Here is an 18,213-nt window from a genome sequence, read left to right as displayed (position 1 = left end):
TATTTATGATAATCAAATAATTTGTTCTTAAGTCACTTAATTTTCTGTTTAAAAAAAAACAAAACAAAACAAGAACCTTTGCCAGGAATGACAGGACATTCCTTTAAGTCTTGTGCTCAGGAGGCAGAGTCAGGCAGATCTCTATGAGTTCAGGGCCAGCCTGGTTTACATAGTGAGAACTAGGACAGCCAGCTACATAGACCTGGTTTCAAACAAAACAAAACAAGAATAAGACAACAAGCCTTTTTTATGGTAACTGACTGGTAACTCAGTAAAGTGTGTGCTGTTCAAGCACAAAACCTGAGGTCAGATTCTCAGAACCCACGTGAAAGCTGGGCACAGCAGTGTACCCCTAACCTGAGCTTGGAGGAGGAACAAGCTTGGCCATTGTAGCTGAGTCAGTGAACTTCAGGTTCAGTGAGAGACGCAAAAATTGTATTCCAAAAAATAAAGATGGCGGCTGGACATGTTGCCAATGCCTTCAGTCCTAGCACATGGGAGCCAGGCCAGTGAGAATTACAGAACTACACAGTTATACCCTGTCTTAAATAAACCAAATAAATACACAGATTACAAGGGTATGCCATAAACAAACAAACAAATAAATAAATGGATAATAAAATTATAAGGCCATGCCATAAATAAATAAATAAATGAATGAATGAATAAATAAATGAGTAAATGGATAATAAAGATGGAGAGGGTTAAAGAAGATACCCAGTGTTGCTCTTGATCTCCACATCCATGTGCATGTATCAGATGTGTCTTAGTCAATGTTCTGTTGCTGTAGAGAGATACCATAACCATGACAACTCTTCTAAAGGAGACATTGAATTGGGGTGACTTGGAGTTTCAGAGGTTCAGCTCATTATGGTCTTGGTGGAAGCATAGTGGGCATGGTGCTCGAGAGGTGGCTGAGAGTTCACAGCCACAGCAGTGGGCAGCAGGAAGGAGAGACACTGGGCCTGGCTTACACATATGAAACCCCGAACCCACCACCAGTGACACAGTTCCTCCAACAGGCCAATACTTCCCAAACAGAACATCGGCTGGGGTCCAAGCTTTCAAATATATAAGCCTATCGGGGCCGTTTTTATCCAAACTGGCATAATATGTGTATCACATTTTCATTATTCTTGTCTTGGTGGGTATCTCGGACTGTCTCCATCTCTTTGCTGTTGTGAATGAATGTGGGTTTGCAGGATCTTATTTTGCTCTCTGCTACTGTGATAAGCACCATGACCAAAAACAACAGGGGCATGAAAGGGTTATTTCACCTAGCAGGTTACAGTTCACCACAAGGAGAAGTCTGGGTAGGGCCTGAAGCATAAGCCATGAAGATGTTGCTTCCTGGCTTGCTCTCATGGCTTGCTCAGCCACTTTCTTATACAATCCAAGATCATCTGCCCAGGGGTGGCACCACCCATAGTGAGCTGGGCCCTCCCACACATTTATCATTAATCAAGAAAGTGTCCCAGAGACTTGCTTACAGGCCAGTCTGATGGAGGTAGTTCCTCGGTTGCAATATCTTCTTCCCAGATGGCTCCAGATTGTGTCAAGTTGACAGAACAAATGAAAAGAACAACCAGGACAGACTCTGCTACCTGTAACTTTCTGATTGGGTTTTATGTTTGTTTTAAAGCCATTATTGGAAATGGGAAAACATTTTTTGTGAAAGTGAAGGTTTTCTTCTGTTTTTCCTGTGCATATGAGTTTATGTGCACTTTCCCGTAACAGAGTACGGATACTTGAATTTGTATTCACCTCCAGCGCTCGCACATAGTCATTCTTACCTATGCTTTTCAGCCTGTATTTATAAGGTGCTTCCTATTCCCTACACTATAGATGTTTAAGTATCTTAAAGGTGTAGTTACATTAATAAAAGAAATGAGTTAATTTCTGTTTTTTACTTTGTAGGTCGTAAGACTTTTCCAAGAGCTAGAAGGAACCAGGGCACCAACTTCCGGTCTCCTGTGAGTTTCAGTCCCACTGATCACTCCTTAAGCACCAGTAGTGGAAGCAGTATCTTTACCCCAGAGTATGATGACAGTCGAATAAGAAGAAGGGGAAGTGACATAGACAACCCTACTTTGACTGTCACAGACATCAGCCCACCCAGCCGGTGTAAGTAACAGAAATGTATAGCAGAGACTTTGCATAGTGTTGTGTTACTGTGAATAAACGGCAGATCAGAACTCAGGGAAAAGACTTAGTAATGTGATGTTTGAAGGTGGCTAGACTAACAGGTCTAAAGGGGGTGTGACTGCTAATTACTTTAGCTAATTTTTCTTCACTTGTATTAGGAAAATTGTTAGTAATTGTTCTGATCTATTCTATTGTACATTTCTGTTAAGCACTGAGACTTTTTGTGAGACTTCTAAGAAATAACCTAATGAGATTGGTTTATGAAGAAGAAATTACAGTATAGCATTTAATCTAGATCGTAAATATGTGTAGAAATTTACTAGTTGTGAGTGTTAGACTTTCATTACTGACTCAGTATCTTACCAAAATAGCCTAAGGGATCTATTTTGGCTAAGGTTTTAGTCTATAGTCCTTGGCTCTATTGACCTGGCTCCATGGGAGCAACATGGTGGTGGAAGCCTTGGTAGAGGGTATATATCTCATGGTAGATGAGAAACAAGGTGGAGATGTGGAATTCAGCTCGCCTGTGCATTAGGCTTAGGTTTAAAGTAAGAGGATGAGGTATAATCTTCAGAGGCACCCTTCTCCCTAGTGAGACACTTCCTCTAACATGGCTCCACCTCCTCACACTTCCCAGAACTTCCTAAATGTTCCATCAGCCCTGAATAGCTGTCTTTCTGGCTCTGCTTTTATCTTTGAGCCTACCACCCTGTGTGTATGCGTGCATGCTTGTGTGGATTGGGGGAGTTAGTGTTATACCTGTAACTCTTGTTAAGCATATACATCATCTTGTTTTCTTGTTGATCAAAGCAACTTAAGAACAACTTCTTTTCACTCAGGAGTTGAGGGGATGAAGTCATAGAAGGGAAGGCATGATGGTGGAGCACGAAAAGCTGGTCATGTTTAGTCTGCAGGAAGGAAGCAGGAAGAATGAGGGTTCCAAGTTCCTTTTGCTCTTTTATCCTGGTTTGGGATTCTCAGCCCATGGAAGAATGACCCCCATTCAGGTTGGGTCTTCCCTTTTCAGTTAATCCTCTCTGGAAACATTCTCCTTTTTTTCTGATGTGGGCCTGTCTTATTGACATTGTGGGAACAGGACTATAGTGGTAAATGAGATTAGATCGAAAAGTATTTGAACCTTATCAACAGTATCTTTACATGCTCCACTTGAAGATAGGAGATACTGCAGCAAAATTTTCATGGTCTAAATCCCTTTTTTGCTAGTGTTGTCATTCTGTACTTTTACATCTATAAAAATGCTCTACATTGCTTTTACTTTATTCTTGACAGCTGTATTTAAAGAGATTGAAAATTAGGTGGTGTTGAAGTAAATAAAAATGAGTGTTGGACTGTATAATGTTTATTATTAGCCCTATAATTATTGCAGTAGTATTATTTTTTTATCACAAATAATAAGACACAGACACCTGTTACATTTTATAATTGCCTTACTTACCTTGGGCTAGGCAGATATTTCTACCTACACTATCTTAATAACCTCATCATCCATCTCCCAGCATCCATCTAATGCCATCTGCCTTAATCATTCCTATCTGGGCTACCTTCTATTTATAATCCTGCGATGCTTGCTTGTGTTCTTCATCTGGGCCTTTTCACGCCATTATTGAAGTCCTTACTCCCAGCCCATGTGGTTTCTTCTCCACACTAACTCATGGTGTCCTCCTTACTCCTCTCTTCTAGCCTCTCCTGGTGATTCTCTTGTCCTTTAAATCCCAGGAACCTTAGCCCTGCCTACCCCATTCTGCCCTGCTCAGGAAGAGGCAATTAAGCCATCAGTTATAACGTCTTAGGCAGGTTTACAAAACAAGAATAGGTGTATCTGGGCAGGATCCAGATCTTGAAGGCCAGCAATTAGCATAAAAATAAAGCATCAGAACAACCCCCAACAAGGTGGGAAGGGGCTGGAGAATTGGCTCAGCAGTGAAGAACACTGGCTGTTTTTCCAGAGGACCTGGGTTCAGTTCCGCGCACCCACATGGCTGCTCACAGCTGTGTCCCTTCAGTCCCAGAGGCTCCAGGGCCGCCTTCTGGTCACCGAGGGCCCTAGGCATACATGCAGGCCAAACACCCATAAACAGAAAAAGAAGAAGGAAAATCTTTGACGTGTCTTTTGTGCATACGTTCAGTTTATCTGTTTCTGTAGATCTTTATGTAGAGTCAAGATTCAGTCAGGTATAAAATTCTTCTTGCTTGAAGACTTGAGTTTAACCTTTTTTGCAATCAAAGTCTATTGGTATTGCATTCATTTATCATCTATCTGCTTGAAAAGGCCTTTTTTTCCCTGTATTTTTTGAAAGATAATTTTTTTTTTTTTGCATATAGATTTTCTAAAAAAAATAGAAAATAAAAATCAATGCTTTCAAATTATCCTATTGTCTTTTGGCTTATATATTTTTTTTTTCAAAGAGAAGTTCACTTTTAATCTTTGTCTTCAACAAAGATTTGTCTTCCTCAGCAAATAGTGTGCTCTTTCTTTTCTCTTTTTGGCTGCTTTTCAGATTTCCTCTTCAGTCCTATGTTCTTTGATGCTGTTCTATACCTATGCTCATGTCTTTGTTCTCTCACTCTTGCTCTACTTTGAGAATTTTCTCTTTTGTTCTGTGAGGCAGAATCTTGACATGTTTTTCAGACTGACATCAAATTCTGTGTGTATTAGCAGATGACCTTGAACTCTTGATCATCCTGTTTCTAGTTCCCAGTGCTGGGATTTAAGGGTTTATGCTCATATTGAAGGGACCTTTTCATTTCTAGCAATTTCATTTGATTCTACATCCGTTCTTTTTTTTTTTCCATAATTTTATTTTTCTCATTAAGTTACATTTTGTTAATTCTGTATCCCAGCTGTATCCCTCATTCCCTCCCCAATCCCACCCTCCCTCCCTCATCTCCTCCCTGCCCCTTTCCAAGTCCACTAATAGGGGAGGACCTCCTCCCCTTTCATATGACTCCCTTTTGTCAGGTATTTTCAAGACTGACTGCAAAGTCCTCCTCTGTGGCCTAACAGTACTGCTCCTCCCTTGGGAGGTGGGGAGGTCAAAGAGCCAGTCATTGAGTTCCTGTTAGAAATAGTCCTTGTTCCCTTTACTATGGGAAACCAATTGATTACTGAGCTATCACGGGTCACATCTGAGCAGAGGTTCTAGGTTTTATCCTCTCATGGACTTTGGTTGAGTGTCCATCTCAGAAAAGACCCTGTGCCCAGATACGTTTGGTCCTTGTGGAGCTCCTATCCTTTCCACATCAAACTCCCCTTCTTTCATATGATTCCCTGCACTCTGCCGAAGGTTTGGTTGTGAGTCTTAGTATCTATTTTGGAGCACTGCTAGGTAGAGTCTTTCAGATGCTTTCTGCGGTAGACTCCTGTCATACGTTCAATGCATATCCCATTTGTCTTTCTAAATGAGGATAGATCATCATACCCCATGTCCGTTTTCTTGATTATCTTCTTTAGGTGTATAGATTTCATTATGTTTATCCTATCTTTTAGGTCTATATAAGTGAGTATATTCCATGTTTGTCTTTCTCCTTCTGGGATACTTTACTCAGAATGATCTTTTCTAGATCCCACCATTTGCCTGCAAATTTCATGATTTCCTCCTTTTTGATTGCTGAGTAGTATTCCATTGTGTAAAAATACCACAATTTCTGTATCCATTCCTCCGTTGATGGACATCTGGGTTGTTTCCAGGTTCTGGCTATTACAAATAAAGCTGCTACAAACATGGTTGAGCAAATGTCCTTATTGTGTACTTGAGCAAATTTTGGGTATATGCCTAGCAGTGGTATAGCTGGGTCTTGAGGAAGCGCTATTCCTAATTGTCTGAGAAAGTGCCAGATTGACTTCCAAAGTGGTTGTACCAGTTTACATTCCCACCAGCAATGGAGGAGGGTTCCCCTTTCTCCACAACCTCTCCAACATGTGTTGTCATTTGTGTTTTTCATCTTGGCCATTCTGATGGGTGTAAGGTGAAATCTTAGGGTCGTTTTGATTTGCATTTCCCTAATGGCTAATGACATTGAGCATTTCTTTAAGTGTTTCTCTGCCATTCTATATTCCTCTACAGAGAATTCTCTGTTTAGCTCCGTTCCCCATCTTTTAATTGGATTACTTGTTTTGCTGCTTTTCAGCTTCTTTAGTTCTTTATATATACTGGATATTAGCCCTCTATCTGATAGAGGGTTGGTGAAGATTCTTTCCCAATCTGTAGGCAGTTGTTTTGTTTTGATGATGGTGTCCTTTGCTTTACAGAAGCTTTTCAGTTTCATGAGGTCCCTTTTGTTGATTGTTGCTCTTAAAGCCTGTGCTGTTGGAGTTCTGTTCAGGAAGTTGTCTCCTGTGCCAATGAGTTCTAGGCTGTTCCCTACTTTTTCTTCTAACAGATTTAGTGTATCTGGTTTTATGTTGAGGTCTTTGATCCACTTGGACTTTAGTTTTGTGCAGGGTGATAAATGTGGATCTATTTTCATTTTTCTGCATGTAGAAATCCAATTAGACCAGCACCATCTGTTGAAGATGCTATCTTTTTTCCATTGAATGGTTTTGGCTGCTTTGTCAAAAATTGAGTATTCATAAGTACGTGGGTTTATTTCTGGGTCTTCAATTCGGTTCCATTGATCCTCCTTTCTGTTTCTATGCCAATACCATGCAGTTTTTATTACTATTGCTCTGTAGTACAGCTTGAGATAGGGAATGGAGATACCTCCAGATGATCTGTTGTTGTATAGGGTTGTTTTGGAGATTCTGGGTTTTTTTGTTTCTCCATATCTACATCCATTCTTGCACGTTGTCTTCCTTCTCCATCCAGACCCCTAATATGTTAAGCAGGTTTTGAAAAATTTTATTTTTAAGTGTGTATGTGTGTGTGAGAGAGAGAGGCAGACAAAGAGAAGGAAAGAGGAGAGAGATAGAGAGCGCCTTGACCACATACACATTAGTACAGTACCAATGGAGACCAGAAGAGAGCATCACATTCCTTAGAGCTGGAGTTCAGGTGATTGTGAGCCATCCAGTGTGTGTCCTCTGCAAGAGCAGCGAACACTCTTACTTGCTGATCCATCTTTTCAGCCACCATGTGTTCTTGTGTTTTTACTTTAAATTTTGTGTGTGTTTCTGGAGATTAAACCCAGTGAAAGCCAGGCAGGGTTGTCATACTCCTTTAATCCTAGCACTTGGGAGACATAGTCAGGTAGATCTCTGACTTTGAGGTCAGCCTGGTCTACAGAGTGAGTTCCAGGACAGCCAGGCTACACAGAGAAACCCTATCTCAAGAAAACCCAAAGAAAAAGAAACAAATACCTCCCACCTCCAAAACAGTGCTTTGCCCACTGTCCCTGCTAAGCTGTACCTTCAGCCTATTCAAAAGTATTTTAACTTTCTTGAGTTATCTTGAGTCTGGTTATGTTGACTTCTTTTTTTTGGTAATCCCCTTTCCCCAGACAGGATTTCTCTATGTGGCCTTGGCTGTTCTGGAACTCACTATGTAGACCAGGCTGGCCTTGAACATATAGACATCCACTTGCCTCTGCCACCTGAGTGCTGGGATTAATGGTATATGTCACTATGCCTGGTTTGTGTGTGTGTGTGTGTGTGTGTGTGTGTGTGTGTATGTTTAAGTTTGCTTTTTTATGCATCTTACAGTTTTACATGGAGTGATAGACTTCACTTGTAGGATCATGAAGACTGAGATAAATAAAAATTTATGCCTGGGTATATGAACAACTCTTCTACCTCATTCATTTTATGAGGAATTGAGTCAGTACAGTCCTAGTTTACTTGATTTGTTATTTTGTTTGCTCCTGTGCACCATGGAATTTCAATTCCTCTAGAACTTTGCTGAGATGGTTTTCTAGCCCCAGCATTTGGTCCTTTTTGTGTGCCTGCTTCTCAGAGAGGGAAGCTCTCGCTCTCTCCTGATTCTGCTCCCTCAGTAGTAGGTTGCTCCTGCTTTTAAAAGCCTAAGATAAGGCTGACAGTCTGTCTGTCTGGCTTCACTTTTGAGCAGGCCCAACTTGTTCAGTTCTCAGAGATGGGCTTTATCACAGATCCTGCCCACTTTTCTGGAGTAGAAAACTCCTGATGGCTAAGGCCACAGGATTCCAGCCCCCAAAGATTTTTGTTTTGTTTCATTTCCCTTTCTACTGCTCTAACATAGTGGTAACAGGTTCTGTTATTCTTCTTCAAGAAGTTTAAGACTATTTTTTTTGGGGGGGGGTACAGCCCTCACTCTGTAGCCCTGCTGGCCTGGACTCCCATGGAAGGTCCAGCTGCCTTTGCCTCATTAGAGGTAGGACTAAGCCCATGCCCAGCAGTGGCTCTACTTGTCAGGGTGGCTAACTATCACATGGCCATTCCATTCCCTAACCTTGACCACCAAGGGAGGTTCTCTGAGATCTCTGGCTCCTGTGAGTTCAGGAGGGAGGTACACAGCAAAACTGTTGGACAAGTAGGACCCATGTGTATCTTGCTTCTCCTGAGGTTCAGTGCTGCCATGGCAGCCCACATGTGTTCACCATGGAGCTTAGCTTGCTGTACTTGTTGGAATGGGTCTTTTTATGTGCTTCACAATTTCTTTTTCATCTTTACTTGAAGTACCTCCTTTTCTTTAGATTTTGGGTTAGTTGTGTGCCTTGTAATCTGTGTTCTAAAATGTTCAGTAAAGGTTATAATTTTTTCTAAGCAGGGCAGTATACTCCTGTAATTCCAATACTTGGAAGGAGGTGTACCAGACATTCAAGGCCAGCCTGAGCTAATAACAAGGTATAGGGCAGCCAGGGCTACAGAGTGAGATCCTGTCTGGGGAAATAAAAAAAAGAAAAAGAAGAAGAAGAAAACAAGAAAAAGAAAAGAAGAAGGAAGAAGGAAGAAGGAAGAAGGAAGAAGAAGAAGAAGAAGAAGAAGAAGAAGAAGAAGAAGAAGAAGAATCGATTTAAAAAAGTTATAGGGTCTTTAGAGATGGCTCAGTGGTTTGATTCTCAGCACTCAGGAGGTGGTTCACAACCATCTTTAACTCAGTTCCATGAGATGCCCTGCTTTTTTTTTTTTTTTTGGCTTTCTTAGGCACTGCATGTATGTGGTGCACATACACACATGTAGTGAAAATACTCATATGCATAAAATAAAGTTGTAATTTTATTGATTGCCTGAATTCTTCTATAGAGGTGGGAGATGGTACTTTTTCCAGATTTCTGTATTATAGATGGGACTGGAAAAAAAAAAAACCTATTTACAAATATTTGTAATTTGCTGTAGGAAACACTGGAAAATAGGGTATCTTATAGTTGATTTTTCTTAGAGTGAGTAAAAGATGGCTGCCATATGAGTCATGAGATACAAACTTTGAGTTATAATTCATATATATATATATATATATATAGGTTTATTGGTAGCATCTCTAGGATGCCATGCATGGGAGGGATGGGGAGAGAGGGAGAGAGAGGGGAAAAGGAAGAGGGAAAGGGAGAGAGAGATACATGTCGAGAGAGGAGAGAAGAAATACAGAAAGAAGGAAGAGAGGGTGAGAGAAGAGAGTGAGGAGAGAACAGTTTTGAGAGATGGAGACCACTGTAAATTTGGATGGTCATAGTTTTCCCCTTGTATCTAGAATGTTCAGCTAAGGATATCACTGTGTTACACCTAATATTTCATTTTAAGAAAATGTTGTTTTTCAGCACCTCGAGCTCCAACCAACTGGAGATTGGGCAAACTGCTTGGCCAAGGAGCCTTTGGTAGGGTCTACCTCTGTTACGATGTTGATACTGGAAGAGAGCTGGCTGTTAAACAAGTTCAGTTTAACCCTGACAGTCCAGAGACCAGCAAGGTAAAAGTCGCCATGCAGAGTACTTGGCCATTACAATAAAAAATCTTTTTTTCTTGGTGGTGGTGGTGGTGGTGGTGGTGGGAGGGAACAAAAACAAACAGGACTAGAGAGATTGCTTCAAGCCTAGAGACTTCATCCTTTCCCCAGAACACACGTGATAGAAGAAGAGAGCCACGTTCTACCACTTGTTCTCTACGAGTTGTTCACAGTTGTTCAGCTGTGCTGTTGCATGTGTGTGCACAGCTTAGCCCCCACCACACACACACACAGACTAAATGTATCTAAAGAGTTTAACATGTAACATAACAGCATGTGGCGGAATTGGGAGGTTGTGGTAAATGACCAGTTGTTTTAGTGCTTCGTTTGTTTTCTAGGTTGACTTGGTCTTGCCGTAGCATACAATCAATGCTGTTAAATAAAAGATTTGGGGGATCCGGAGAGATGGCACACAGTCCAGAGCACTGGCTGTTCTTCCAGAGGGCCCAGGCTCAGTTTTTGTACCCACATGGAGGCTCACTGTCTGTAACTCTTATGTCCAGGGGTAGTTGAACACCATCATCTGGCCTCTGAGGGCGCTGCACACATGTGGTGCAGACAAACCCAGGCAAATTCACACATATTGAAAAATTAAAAATTAAAACGTTACTGGTTAGAGATTAAAATATTGTATGCACAGTGGACACTTCACAATTTAATCACCATGCTAGTTCATGAAGTAAGAGTATTTGCCTGTACTCTGATGCTATAAAGATGATTCAGGCCCAGGGATATTGTTGAGCAGGTGAAGGTGTTTGCCACCACAGCTGTTGACCTGAGCTCAGTACCCAGAACCCGCCTCCCAGGGCCCCACGTGTTGGAAGGAGACAACTAGCTCTAAGTTATCCTGTGACTTCCACATGTTTTTGTGATACATGTACAAACAAGCATACACTCACAGACAGATGGACAAATGTAGTAAAATATTTTCTAAAAAAGACTTAGCAGGAGTTCTGTCTTTTAGGAAGTAAATGCACTTGAGTGTGAAATTCAGTTGTTGAAAAACTTGCTGCACGAGCGAATTGTTCAGTATTATGGCTGTTTGAGGGATCCTCAGGAGAAAACACTCTCCATCTTTATGGAGTATATGCCAGGGGTAAGTTCATGAATCTTTTTAAAAAAAAGTTGACAGGATTCCATTTCAGTTCCTTTGATCTGCTGCATCATAGATGAAATTTTGTACCTGATGTCACTTGCTCTCAGACCCAGGGTTTCTGGTTATCCCACAGTGCTGATCACTCCTAAGAGTAGATGATCATGGAGCAACTCTGTACTGTAAAGTTTTAGCTCTTCTTGTAGATAAAGAAGCAGTCTGAGATGTAATACTGGTATATTGGAATATTCAGTTTGTTTTAAACATTTACCTAATGTGTGTGTGTGTGTGTGTGTGTGTGTCTTTGTCTTTGTGTGTATATAAAATGTTGATTGATATTTGTGGCTGGTGGCAGTGATTTCAGTCAGAACTGCAAATTGTGACCTCACTCTATTGCTTTTTTTTTTAAATAGATAAAGTAAATTTTAATTGTAATAATTTTTCAAGATGGCAGTTAGCCTCTTTACTCATGAGTTAGGTGCCTTTATCCAGGCATGGTGACACACATCTATGATCCCAGCACTCAGGAGGTAGAGGTAGGAAGCATTCAAGTTCAAGGCCAGCCTAGACTTGGCAAATGTCTTTAAAAGAATATCTAAAAAGGAAAAAGTACGCTCATTTAATAGAGAAGAAGAAGTTTAATAGGAAAAAGCAGTTTGCTAATTTATGGGTCTCTGTGGGAATAGATGTCTAGAGTTACATGTTGAAGGTACAGAGCTGCCATTGAGCCTACGGGCCAGTACCTGGCAGTGCAGGGAGCAGTACACTCTTGCCGTTATGCATGTAGTGACACCGTTGCTACTCCCTGTTATCTGCTAGACTTTCATGTGTTCAGATAGTCTGTTTCCAGTGCGAGTTAGCTTCAACATTATTTTTGGAAAACAAATTACGGTTGTATTAAAGCTCTTACAAATATGGAAGCCTTATGAATTGTTAATCTCAAAGAAACTGGTTCAACATAAAAAATCTGAAAGAACAGAAACTCTACACATTTATGTTCTGAGAATTCCTATTCTCTCTACTTACTGTCTTCTAGCCATGAGCTAGGAGTCTCTTAAAAATAAAGATTTAGTAACAGCTGCTTTTTAAACTGAAGGTTTAGTTATTTTCTTTTATCCTAGGGTTCAATTAAGGACCAACTAAAAGCATATGGAGCTCTTACTGAGAATGTGACTAGGAAATATACCCGTCAGATTCTGGAGGGGGTCCATTATTTGCATAGTAATATGATTGTCCATAGAGACATCAAAGGTAAGTCATGATTTACGTTTTACTTTTAATTCACAGTTTTGTGTGAGATTGATGAAAGAAATATCATAGCATTGGACATGTAATGTACTATATTTACCTATAAACTGTCATAGGAAAACAGCGCTCCAGCTCTCTCTTGTGGACTCTATCAATGTCCAGTCAGACTAGTTCAGCAGTTCAGGCATGAAGATAGCTTCACTGTAAGGATCCATAGAATCAAATTTATTCAGAAGCCCCTAGATTAATGTGAGCATGTTTGCATGTGTATTGCTTGATTGTTAGGACACTGAGCAGAGGTTCTGCGACTACAGAGTTGGACTTCATCTACTATGAAATATAACCTTGGACACATTAATCTTTCTGTGTTCTCATTTCTCATTACTCTTTCCATACCTCCCTCTCCCTATCATTCTCCCTTTTTTATTTCCTTCTGCATGGTACGACCCCCAATTTCTGGATATGGAACCCAGAGAATTGTATATAATAGGCAAATTCTTTAGCCCTGAGATGTACCTCCTGTCCAATCTTTTGCTTTATTTATTTATGTATTTTTTGGTTTTTCAAGACAGGGTTTCTCTGTGTATCTTTGGCTGTCCTGGACTCACTTTGTAGACCAGGCTGGCCTTGAACTCAGAGATCCACCTGCTTCTGCATCCCTGAGTGCTGGGATTACAGGCTTCTGCCACCACTCCTGGCTGTCATTTGCTTATTTTTAAGTGAGAGTCATAATATTATTCAATTTATAGGACTCTAGAAAGGATCAACTGTGCTAACAAGTTGCAGTGTTTAAAACAATGTCCGTGCTGGACAGTGGTGGCACACACCTTTAATCCCAGCATGTGGGAGATAGTGGCAGGTGGATCTCTGAGATCAAGGCCAGACTGGTCTATAAAGCAAGTTCCAGGATAGCCAGGGATACACAGAGAAGCCTTGTCTTACAAACCAAAGCAGCAACAACAATAAAAAACAAATAAAATAGTGTCTGGTGCTCAGCAGTTAAAATTTAGCAGTGATGATATACTTTATGCTTCATTGAATTTAAAGTCATGGGAACAGATGTCATGAAAGAATAAAGAGGAGGGGAAAGATCCCCGATTATGCTCTGATGAACTCCAAGTAGGGTAAATTCACTTTTTTATCCAGGGACAAATAAATAAAATATAGATAAAGAAATGAGCATGTGAAGTGTATTAATGGTAGAGATGTGTAAAACTTGAGAGTGCTCACAGATCTGTACTGTGGAGCCTACCTGAGTCTCTAAAAACTGCGTTATGACCCAAAATTTAGAAATCACTGAATAAAAGAAAATAAATGTGTATATATAATACTTACTCAGTGATCTTTGTTGGCACTCTTACAAGTTCCTGGACTTCTGCTTTCCTATGCTGTGGCGTATCCTGACTGTGTCCAGATTAGGCCAGGAAAAAAATTGACAATTATTTCTGATGACTGAACACTAATTTCTAGTGTGAGTCTAGTATGCAGAGTTACTAGACTGTGGATTGTTAAGTGTCAAAACAATAACTAAAGAACCTTATAAAGATTACTCAGTTAGGAATATCTGTTCCTAGTCAAGCCACCTTCCCTGTGGCTTTCATAATAAGGTAAGAAAAGAAACAGAGGTTTGGGTCTCCTCTTCCCTTTCTTTGGCCACCAGCCCAGGAGGGCAGAATTTGCAGAGGAGGCTGGGGGCAGGGTTCGGAGGGCCATGAGAAGTGCCGAATAGCAGACTTCCAGAGGATCAGCTGCAGGAGGCAGATCAACATTATTCTAGGGGTGAGGAGATTGTATAAGAAAGGGAAGCAGCCAGGAGGTACTCTGCTTACAGTGTACTTCATTTGCATTAAACAGCAGGGTCCTATCACTCCTGCAGGGACACACTACCTAATTATCATATTGACAGTGGAGGGGTGGTCATTCTGTTAGAAGCTGTGTCATAGGCTACTTCTATGATAAGCCAGGCATCTATCTCAGGGATATCCTCCAGCTAAGGACTGGCAGAGAAGTCCTGACGGGGGAACAGAGTCCTCCATCTTGTACTGAGCTCAGAGATACCCGGTCTTAGAGGCTGCAACCTTTAGCAGCAGGGCCCTCCAAAGAGGGTGCCATCCTCTGTATAGATAGATCCTCTAATCTTCCCAGCCACCTTGGTCAAGTAAAGAGGGATAAAAGCAAGCAGATAGACAAATATTACAGGACAACTATATTGAAAAGAGAGAAAAATAAGATACAAAAATAGTATTAAAGCTTGTAAATTTAAGTATAACAGAAGGAAAATGGTGGCCACCAAATGGCAACGTAGTATTTGTTTTCTACAAATATACTTACTTGTTGTCTTCTAATTTTAAAAATTTATTTATTTTGGTTTTTTTTTGAGACATAGTTTCTCTGTGTAGCCCTGGCTGGCCTTGACTCGCTTTGTAGACCAGGCTGGCTTCAAACTCACAGAGATTTGCCTGCATCTGCCTCCCCAAGTGCTGACATTGCAGGTGTGTGCCACTGTGCCTGGCTGTGTCTTCTGATTTTTATGAATAACTTATAAGTGGCGAGAGGAAAAGTAAAGATAATTGAGTTCCTGTAACTTCAGACCTGTGGGAGCAGAACAAAGATGAAGACCATTACTGTTAGGAAACTCACTGATTTCTAAAGTTTATCCCCGCCTCCTTCCTCATCCTCCCTCTCCTGTTCCTCTCCTTCCTTCTCCCTCCCTCCCTGCCTTTCTAAATTCATCACATCTATTTACTTGTGTGTGTTAGCACATGCATGCTAGTGGCACAGCACTAGTGTAAGCAGAGAACAACTTGAAGCAATTGGTTTTCTTCTTCCACTGTATATGTCACAGAATCTCTCTGGCCCTATTCATCTTTTATTTCTTTGGGAACTCTACTGTTGACAGGCATGGTGGTGGTATATGCTTCTATATATTAAAAAAAAAAAAGGAGCTATACTATTGAAGACCAAATAGTTAATAAAAGGACACTTAATTTTTTAATGATTTTATTTGTGTGTACACACATGTATATGCATATGCACCGAAGCCAGAAGAGGACAGAGAATGTCCTGTTCTGTTTCTGTATTGCTTTTTTGGGTCAGGATCTTTCACCGAATATAGCGCTCACCACTTTCCAGCTAAGCTGGCTGTCCAGGAGTGTTGTTCATCCTCCTGTCCGTGTCCTTGCCCTGGTCCTGCTGCAGACGCACACAGATACATCAGCTCTTATGGATGTTGGGACTCTAAATTCAGGTCCTCATGCTCGAAAACAGGCACCTTACCCACTGAGTCACCTCTCTATCCTTAATAATTTTTGTTTTGCTTTGGTTTGGATCTTTTGTTTGTTTTGAGGCACTGTGTCATTATAGTCCAGGTTGGTGACATGGAAGTCACCATTCTTCTGCTGAGATTACAGATATTTGTTACTAAGGCCAACTGGGACACACACACACATGCCATAATTTGTCATATATATATATCAGTGACAGACAGCAGATTATAATGATGCAGTTAGCAAAATCTAAACTGTGAAAAAGGTATAAGCAAGCATCAGGTTTGTTGTCTTTCTGATTTCAAAGGGGAAAATATTTGAGAGACTTAGATTAGTAAGTCTCAGTACATGGCTCTTACTTGAATTGGTCCTTTTTTGATGTAAAAAATGGAATATAATATTTTTTATAATATTAAATTACTGTTCATTCTCTTAGATGTGGAAAGAGCCCTTATCTTTTAAAGATATGCACTTAGTTTTTTTATTGCTCTCCTGCCTTGGATTTGCCTCAGTTACTATGTGAAAAGAGGGGAAGTAAGTGTCAATAAGTGGGGACAGTTTACACTGGGAGACTGGATCTGGGTAATAGGAATATAAACAATTCTGTCTATTCCTGGGTCTATTTGAAAAGTCTTATTTTTAATTTACTGAAATAGAAATTGTTTTAAAACATAGAAACTATGTTTGGAACCTGGTACCTGTTTTTCCCCAGCTCTTTCTGTGGGTGAGCATTGGCTCATTATGGATGCTGTCTCCCTAGAAATGACTCTTGTTTGTGGTGTGTGTGTGTGTGCAGGGAAGGTGTCCTTCTCTTCTTGTAGATAGTAAAACCTGGTTTATTAAGCATGTGTGGCCTCAGCTACTTAGGAAAATGTAGACAGGAAGACTGGCATGCTCACTTGAGCCTGACAGTTCAAGTTGCCTGAACAACATGGTAAGACCACATCTTAAGCAAACAAAAGTCTGTTTTGCTTCTTTGTTGTTAAATATTCTAGGCAGTAGGTGTTTTTCTGAGCCCTTTTTATATATTAGATGTAAGTAAGCAGAGTTACTTAGAAGATTACTGGTGGGTCAGCCAGTTGGTTTCATAGGTTTTGATGAGAAGGATCCCAGACTCCTGTGAAGACTCTGCTGGTAAGGCTGGGGAATGTTCTGGGGAAACAGAAGCTTATGGCGAAGATGGAGAGTTCACATTTTCTATGGTCTGTAATGTAGATTATCTGCACTGTTCAGCCTCCTCCATAGAAATCATTAGAAGAAAAAAGTGTAGCGTGGTGGTATATACACTTGTAATCCCAGTGCTGGGGAGGCTGAGGCAGAGCGTGTGAGGCCAGTCTGAGCTACATAGTAAAGACTTGAATTAAAAATGACAGCACCCACCAGAAAGAAACACCTTAAAATACATGTAACTAATGCTGAAATAATATTGGCATAGGCATATGATGCTAGAGGTTCTGACTGTGAAGGTCCTTTTGGAGGTTCCTGAGGAAAAGCTGGCTGATCAGGAAAATAGTCTTCAGCCTTGATTTATAGCAAATAAGTGAAGCCAGAGCCTTTCTTGGTGCTTCAGCAAGCTTTATTCATAGCCCTTTTTCCTTTCTTTTCCCTGCATCTGCCCCTGTTCTATCCTTTTTGGGAGAAGCTCACTAGGTTCTAATACATATCCGGATAAGTGATGTACAAACAGCAATGCAAGGTAAATAGGGTTTTCTAACTGACCACAGGCTAGCTAGGCACTGCAGCCTAATTTGAGGACAGAGTAGAATATACAAAGGAATTCTCTGCCACTTATATACATTTTAGAATGCCAATTAGACCATAAAATGAGACTATTAAACCATTAAAATGAGACTGTTTCTTATTTTTAGGAGCAAATATCTTAAGGGATTCCACAGGCAATATCAAATTAGGAGACTTCGGGGCTAGCAAACGGCTTCAGACCATCTGTCTGTCAGGAACGGGAATGAAGTCTGTCACAGGCACACCATACTGGATGAGTCCTGAGGTCATTAGTGGAGAAGGCTATGGCAGAAAAGCAGATATCTGGTAAGCGTGGATGTCCCTGGAAACTTACCTTCTTATTTTTCCCCACATTTGAAATTGCCAGATTTAAATTATTTCTTGTACATTGGAAGCAGGATATATAAATTGTAAGTATTAATGCCATTTCAATTATACCTTGTCAAGGCTAACCTGACTATTTGAGTCTTTGAACCTATTTTTCTTTTAGGAAGGATTTTGTCTTAAGCAAACCTTAACATTAGAAAGCTCTTATTTCCTTGGATAATTTGCATTCTTGGTTATCAGTGTCTTTAAAAAACAAAAACAAAAAAATGAATCAGTGATTTTTTTTTTTTTTGAACCTTCAGATAGTGATTGGGGTAAAGGTGGGTTATGAGGTCACCTGAGGACATTAACTTGTCCCTCCTAACACAGACCTCAATTCCTCACCACCACCCTGAGCTGGGGCAGATCAGACTTCAGCAACTTTCCTTTGTGCAGGGATATTTACTAACGATTTAAAACCTTACAGTGCAGTAGTATGGTTCTGAAGGATCATCATGTAATCTCTGTTTATGTGTTTGAA

The 18,213-nt window shown here is 40.5% G+C and overlaps 1 protein-coding gene across 1 annotated transcript in view; it reads left to right on the top strand.

The window, feature by feature from the left end:
- Window positions 1–18,213, top strand: part of Map3k2 (mitogen-activated protein kinase kinase kinase 2) — an 82,104-nt gene that overhangs the window by 51,908 nt on the left and 11,983 nt on the right. Inside the window, exons 12-16 of the mRNA XM_060377510.1 lie at window positions 1,918–2,124; window positions 9,835–9,983; window positions 10,984–11,115; window positions 12,234–12,363; window positions 17,495–17,672. Of these exons, the coding sequence (XP_060233493.1) occupies window positions 1,918–2,124; window positions 9,835–9,983; window positions 10,984–11,115; window positions 12,234–12,363; window positions 17,495–17,672 (796 nt within the window). The remainder of the gene's footprint in view (window positions 1–1,917; window positions 2,125–9,834; window positions 9,984–10,983; window positions 11,116–12,233; window positions 12,364–17,494; window positions 17,673–18,213) is intronic.

The sequence above is a fragment of the Meriones unguiculatus genome, chromosome 2 (genome assembly GCF_030254825.1).
Source record: "Meriones unguiculatus strain TT.TT164.6M chromosome 2, Bangor_MerUng_6.1, whole genome shotgun sequence".
NCBI lineage: Eukaryota > Metazoa > Chordata > Mammalia > Rodentia > Muridae > Meriones > Meriones unguiculatus.
Note: the sequence above shows the minus strand (reverse complement) of the source record. Positions and strands in the feature narration are given on the sequence as shown.